The sequence below is a fragment of the Heterodontus francisci genome, chromosome 31 (assembly GCF_036365525.1).
Source record: "Heterodontus francisci isolate sHetFra1 chromosome 31, sHetFra1.hap1, whole genome shotgun sequence".
Classification (NCBI taxonomy): Eukaryota; Metazoa; Chordata; class Chondrichthyes; order Heterodontiformes; family Heterodontidae; genus Heterodontus; species Heterodontus francisci.
The window spans coordinates 17,397,363-17,404,085 of NC_090401.1; the positions used below are offsets into that span (position 1 = coordinate 17,397,363).

Sequence of the window (6,723 nt, forward strand, 5' to 3'; positions counted from 1 at the left end):
GGGTAGTCATTGAAATCAGACACAGGGAGAGGGTGGTCTCTGAAATCAGATACAGGGAGAGGGTGGTCTCTGAAATCAGATACAGGGAGAGGGTGGTCTCTGAAATCAGATACAGGGAGAGTGTGGTCTCTGAAATCAGATACAGGGAGAGGGTGGTCTCTGAAATCAGATACAGGGAGAGGGTGGTCACTGAAATCAGACACAGGGAGAGGTTGGTCACTGAAATCAGATACAGGGAGAGGGTGGTCACTGAAATCAGACACAGGGAGAGGGTGGTCTCTGAAATAGGTTACAGGGAGAGGGTGGTCACTGAAATCGGACGCAGCGAGAGGGAGGTCACTGAAATCGGACACGGAGAGGGTGGTCACTGAAATCAGGCACAGGGAGAGGGTGGTCACTGAAATCAAACACATGGAGAGGGTGGTCACTGAAATCAAACACAGGGAGACGGTGGTCTCTGAAATCAGATACAGGGAGAGGGTGGTTTCTGAAATCAGATACAGGGAGAGTGTGGGCTCTGAAATCAGATACAGGGAGAGGGTGGTCTCTGAAATCAGATACAGGGAGAGGTGGTCTCTGAAATCAGATACAGGGAGAGGGTGGTCTCTGAAATCAGATACAGGGAGAGGGTGGTCTCTGAAATCAGACACAGGGAGAGGGTGGTCTCTGATATCAGATACAGGGAGCGGGTAGTCATTGAAATCAGACACAGGGAGAGGGTGGTCTCTGAAATCAGATACAGGGAGAGGGTGGTCTCTGAAATCAGATACAGGGAGAGGGTGGTCTCTGAAATCAGATGCAGGGAGAAGGTGGTCTCTGAAATCAGATACAGGGAGAGTGTGGTCTCTGAAATCAGATACAGGGAGAGTGTGGTCTCTGAAATCAGATACAGGGAGAGGGTAGTCATTGAAATTGAACACAGGGAGAGGGTGGTCTCTGAAATCAGATACAGGGAGAGGGTAGTCATTGAAATCAGACACAGGGAGAGGGTGGTCTCTGAAATCAGATACAGGGAGAGCGTGGTCTCTGAAATCAGATACAGGGAGAGGGAGGTCACTGAAATCAGACACAGGGAGAGGGTGGTTTCTGAAATCAGATACAGGGAGAGGGTAGTCATTGAAATCAGACACAGGGAGCGGGTGGTCTCTGAAATCAGATACAGGGAGAGGGTAGTCATTGAAATCAGACACAGGGAGAGGGTGGTCTCTGAAATCAGATACAGGGAGAAGGTGGTCTCTGAAATCAGATACAGGGAGAGGGTGGTCTCTGAAATCAGATACAGGGAGAGTGTGGTCTCTGAAATCAGATACAGGGAGAGGGTAGTCATTGAAATCAGATACAGGGAGAGGGTGGTCTCTGAAATCAGATACAGGGCGAGGGTAGTCATTGAAATCAGACACAGGGAGAGGGTGGTCTCTGAAATCAGATACAGGGAGAGGGTAGTCATTGAAATCAGACACAGGGAGAGGATGGTCTCTGAAATCAGATACAGGGAGAGCGTGCTCACTGAAATCAGACACAGGGAGAGGGGATCTCTGAAATCAGACACAGGGAGAGGGTGGTCTCTGAAATCAGATACAGGGAGAGGGTAGTCGTTGAAATCAGACACAGGGAGAGGGTGGTCTCTGAAATCAGATACAGGGAGAGGTAGTCATTGAAATCTGGCACAGGGAGAGGGTGGTCTCTGAAATCAGATGCAGGGAGAGGGTGGTCACTGAAATCAGATACAGGGAGAGGGTAGTAATTGAAATCAGACACAGGGAGAGGTTGGTCTCTGAAATCAGACACAGGGAGAGCGTGGTCTCTGAAATCAGACACAGGGAGAGGGTGGTCTCTGAAATCAGATACATGGAAAGGGTGGTCTCTGAAATCAGATACGGGGAGAGGGTGGTCTTTGAAATCGGACGCAGGGAGGGGGAGGTCACTGAAATCAGACACAGGGAGAGGGTGGTCACTGAAATCAGATACAGGGAGAGGGTAGTAATTGAAATCAGACACAGGGAGAGGTTGGTCTCTGAAATCAGATACAGGGAGAGCGGGGTCTCTGAAATCAGATACAGGGAGAGGGTGGTCTCTGAAATCAGATACATGGAGAGGGTGGTCTCTGAAATCAGATACAGGGAGAGGGTGGTCTTTGAAATCGGACGCAGGGAGAGGGAGGTCACTGAAATCGGACACAGGGAGAGGGTGGTCACTGAAATCAAACACCGGGAGAGGGTGGTCACTGAAATCAAACACAGGGAGAGGGTGGTCTCTGAAATCAGACACAGGGAGAGGGTGGTCTCTGAAATCAGATACAGGGAGAGGGTGGTCACTGAAATCAAACACCGGGAGAGGGTGGTCACTGAAATCAAACACCGGGAGAGGGTGGTCACTGAAATCAAACACAGGGAGAGGGTGGTCTCTGAAATCAGATACAGGGAGGAAGACAGTGTATTCGATTGCCCACAACATCCAGAAAACAAAAACGGAGAATGTTGGATGGGTCAATAACCAAAGGCCATAGATTCAAAATCATTGGCAAAGGATTTAAAGGGGAGATGAGGGGAAATGTTTTTCATTCAGAGAGTTGTTGGGATCTGGAACACTCTACCTGAAAATGTGGTGGAATCTGCTTCCATAAATAATTTCGAGAGAGACATGGTCAGGTGTGTGAGGGTGAGGACCTTACAAGGTTATGGCCAAATGTGAGGATGAGGGATGAAGCATGACTACTCTTTCGAAGAGCTAGTGCTGGCATGATGGGCTGAATGGCCTCTTCTGCAGTTTTTATGATTCTGTGTCAAAGGTCACTACAGTCATGTCCAAGGGCGCATTAAAGAGATGAAGGAATATGCGAATAACAAAGGTCTGACCGATCCTTTGCTGCTGCTCCCTCCCATTTCCTCTGTCCCCTCCCTCTTCACTCACACCCTTGACTAGGGCTCTCCCATTCACCTTCTCTTCACCGTCCACCCCACCAGCCTCCGCATTCACATCTTCATCTTCCACCTGACCCACCACGCACTGTGCGATCTCACCGTTGATTAACACCTTCAACTCTCTGATTTCTGGGGAGACGGTTCCCTGTGTGATCCGTTGGTTCACTCTTTCATCAGCCCCCACCTTCTGTTCCAGACACCCTTGCCCAGCCCCTTCCTGCCCTGCAGGAGATGCAACACATGCCCTTTCAGCACCTCCCTCACTGCTGCCCAGAGTTCAAAACACTCCTTCCAGGTGCGACCCCAATTTTCAGCTAGGTCCTGCTAAGTAGACTTTACCTGATGTTCACAGTGCTGGATGTTCTACAGTGAGGACAGCAAATGTTGATCAGGTGTCACATTGCCATGCACATTGGTATTTTTTTAACCTATAGGTGATTGATCCACACAGTGTTTGAGGGAATGGGCTGCAGTGTGGATGGGGAGGTTTACGATAACTTAATGGTGGGGGAAGCTGCCAGTTTGGTGAGCAGTATTTGATCAGCTCTCACTTGTGGTGTTCAGCACCTCATTCTCACATGTGTCATCACTAACAGCAGTGCAAGACTACAATTTTACCTTTGTTTTTTACTAAAGTAATGTTGTCTATCTTCAAAGGGAGACAACGTGTTGATAAACACATACAGTGGAGTGCTGAAAATCTCAGACTTTGGGACATCAAAGAGGCTTGCAGGAATCAATCCTTGTACAGAAACATTCACAGGTGTGTGACTGGGTGGTAAGGTAGAGAGGCAGAGAGTGACTGTCAGCCTTGGTGTTGGTGGGGCCAGTGTTAGTTGGGGTTCAGTATTGGGGTTGGTCGGTGTCGACAGAGTTGGTGTTCGTTGGGGTTCAGTGTTGATGTCGGTGTCAGCAGGATTGGTCTCTGTCAGTTTTTCTGTGTTCTTCATACCCTAGGAACCCTTCAGTACATGGCCCCTGAGATCATTGACAAAGGGCCAAGAGGTTATGGGATGCCCGCAGATATCTGGTCGCTGGCCTGTACCGTCATTGAAATGGCCACAGGAAAACCACCCTTCTTCGAACTGGGGGAGCCCCAGGCTGCTATGTTTAAGGTAACAAAACTGACTGTGTGCATGTTTGTGGTTGCTGTAGGGCTGATTGTATAGAGCAGAGGTGAGCAAAAGGGCAAGGTTTGGATCTCTGGGGAAATATCAACAAAGGCCTCACTCCCTATGACCCTGGCTATATGGTGCGTGCATCTTGTGAGGGCAGAATTTGCCCTGGCTGTGACATCCTCCCATGGATGAATATTCCAGTAAAGCTTACTCTCCAGGCATTCACAGGAAAGGGTGATTTGAATGGGGTGCCTATATGTCTGTACCCTATTTGGTGTCAGCTATTTTGGGAGAGAAAGGAGAAACAAGTGGCAGGGAGGGAGGTTGATGCCTTTAATGGCAAATTACACCCAGGACAATTACTTTTTTAATCCAGTTTAAAATACATCAATCCTGGAGGCGACTAACCAGAATGTTGGTTTTCAGACAAGATTTCTCACCTAGTGCAGTCATGGCTCCAGTATCTGGATGAATTATGGAACAACAAGGTGAAGACCTCCTACGTACTCCTGCACGGACCCTGTGTGTGCACTCTGAAGTAGCACTGGCAGGTGTTAATGACTAGGTGGGACAATGGTGCACAATGCTACCATTTCTACCATTCACAGCACATGATTGTGAAGCGATATTGTCAAATATAGTGGCTTAATGACTCCGATTGATAGTGTAATAGTTTGAGCTCTTCTGCCCTATTTCATGCCTCTATTTTCACTAGTGCACCATTTCCTACTTTGTATTTGACTCCCTGTTTGTTTGTCTGCAGGTGGGAATGTTTAAAATCCACCCGGAGATCCCAGAGTCCATGTCCCTCAAGGCAAAAGCCTTCCTTCTGCGTGGCTTTGAGCCCAATCCTGACAAACGAGCCACAGCCGGGGAGCTCCTCAAGGACCCATTCCTGAGCCGGAAGAAAATAAAATCCTCTCCAAAGCCAGGTACAGGAACGACCAGGAATGGGAATGAGAATACGACTGGGAGCATTAGAAATGGAGATGAATGAGATAGATGGGAATAGGACTGAGTGGGAACAGGAAACAAGAGGAACTACATTAAAAGGGAGGCAGAGGAATTGGACTGAATGGGAAGTAAGGGAATGTGACAGAATTGGAATGGGAAGCAGGGGAATAGGGATAAATGGGAAAGAGGAGTCGAGTGAATGGAATGGAGGTGGATCAGCTTGAATGAAAAGGAAAGCACAGCTACACACTGGATAGAAATTGAAGGGATGGGAATTGGAACCAAGGTGGAGCATTGGGACTGAACAAGAATGGGAAACAGGGTATCGAGCTACTTGGGAATAAAATGGAGAGGAAACATACAGAAATGGAAGGTGAGAAATAGGACTGAGTGGGAAAGGAATAGCCATAACTGAGACTGAAAGGGTGCTGCATGCACCGGAATGGGATTGAATGAGAATGGGATCTGAGGAATGGAACTGAATGGAAATAGAATGGAGGAGAAGCAAACTGAATCAGATAAAAGAAATGGGACTGAGTAGGAAAGGGAAGTGAAGTGAAGAGGACTAAATGGGATACAGGAAAATGGATTGTAGAGGAATGGGACTGAATGAGATGTTAGTGAAAGTGACACAGAGTTTGAATTTCCACTGATGCTGGATAAAGCTGATTTTGGAGATTACCACGGGATTACAGGAGATGGCTGGCATGGATGAGGGAGCTTTTACTGTAAGTACAGGCTAGCTTTGCACCCAGCTTTTCTGACATTGATGATTCTCTACTCCCTATTCTGAAGATTCCCTGCATGTAGTGATGGCTGTAGAATTCTTAGTTATTTCATTTTGTGATATGCCTGTTCAAGCAGGAGTTGTACTCCTGGCATTTCATTAACAGTGGCTAAAATACAGTGTCAGCAGCAAGTGTCTGGAGACAGAGGGGTATGTTGTGTTCTGCTGGCTGATTTTGCGTGATATTTCTGCACTGACCCAGGTCTGTACCCTCCTCAGTTAACCAGGAACAAATCAACCTTGGCCAACACAGGAAAGGTCACAGCTGTCGGTCAGCCTTCAAGCCTGGAAATGGTATTCCCTGCTATCCATCCTACAGGATACACTGCCTGTTGGTGCTACTCATTTACACTAACACAGTGCATCTGCTACAAGGTAGCAGACACTACATTTGCTGGAGACGGAATAAATCAGGGGATTGATTAAAGCCTACGCAACACAGAAGAGGGAGAGAATTCATTCACACACACAGACCTACACTGTAGGGCTCTCCCTCTCTGAGTCAGAAGATTGTGGGTCCCAAGATCCATTCTGGAGACTTGAACACATCATCTAGACCAGGGTTGTCCAACCTTTTCGCGAGGGGGACCACATTACAATTTTTGTCTTACATGGGGGGCCGATGAGACAATTTTAGAAAGCCAAAGGCATTAAAATTTATCTTAGTATTAATCAAAACAACAACAAAGGTGCACTTTTGAGGAGGAGCTTTAGATGAGAAGACTAATTTATTGACTTACTTTCTGGTCACTATGTTGGACACTGATTTAGAGAGATACCTCGCATTTTTTTGCTTGCACAAGTAGTCAATGTTTGTCCACACACTTGTAGTGATGCACAATATTCAGGATAGATGTTATTCTGTCGGGGTGATCTTGATCACTCTCTCTCCTTCTCTCTCTGCTCCCCCTCTCTGTCCTCCCTCTCTCTTTGTCCCCCTTTA

General features: G+C 47.5%; 1 protein-coding gene across 5 annotated transcripts in view; it reads left to right on the forward strand.

Moving 5' to 3' along the window:
- Positions 1 to 6,723, forward strand: part of LOC137347077 (mitogen-activated protein kinase kinase kinase 5-like) — a 296,319-nt gene that overhangs the window by 177,394 nt on the left and 112,202 nt on the right. For all 5 annotated transcript variants that reach the window (XM_068011119.1, XM_068011121.1, XM_068011120.1 and 2 more), the window contains 3 exons: positions 3,579 to 3,684; positions 3,879 to 4,036; positions 4,803 to 4,971. In XM_068011119.1, the coding sequence (XP_067867220.1) occupies positions 3,579 to 3,684; positions 3,879 to 4,036; positions 4,803 to 4,971 (433 nt within the window). The remainder of the gene's footprint in view (positions 1 to 3,578; positions 3,685 to 3,878; positions 4,037 to 4,802; positions 4,972 to 6,723) is intronic.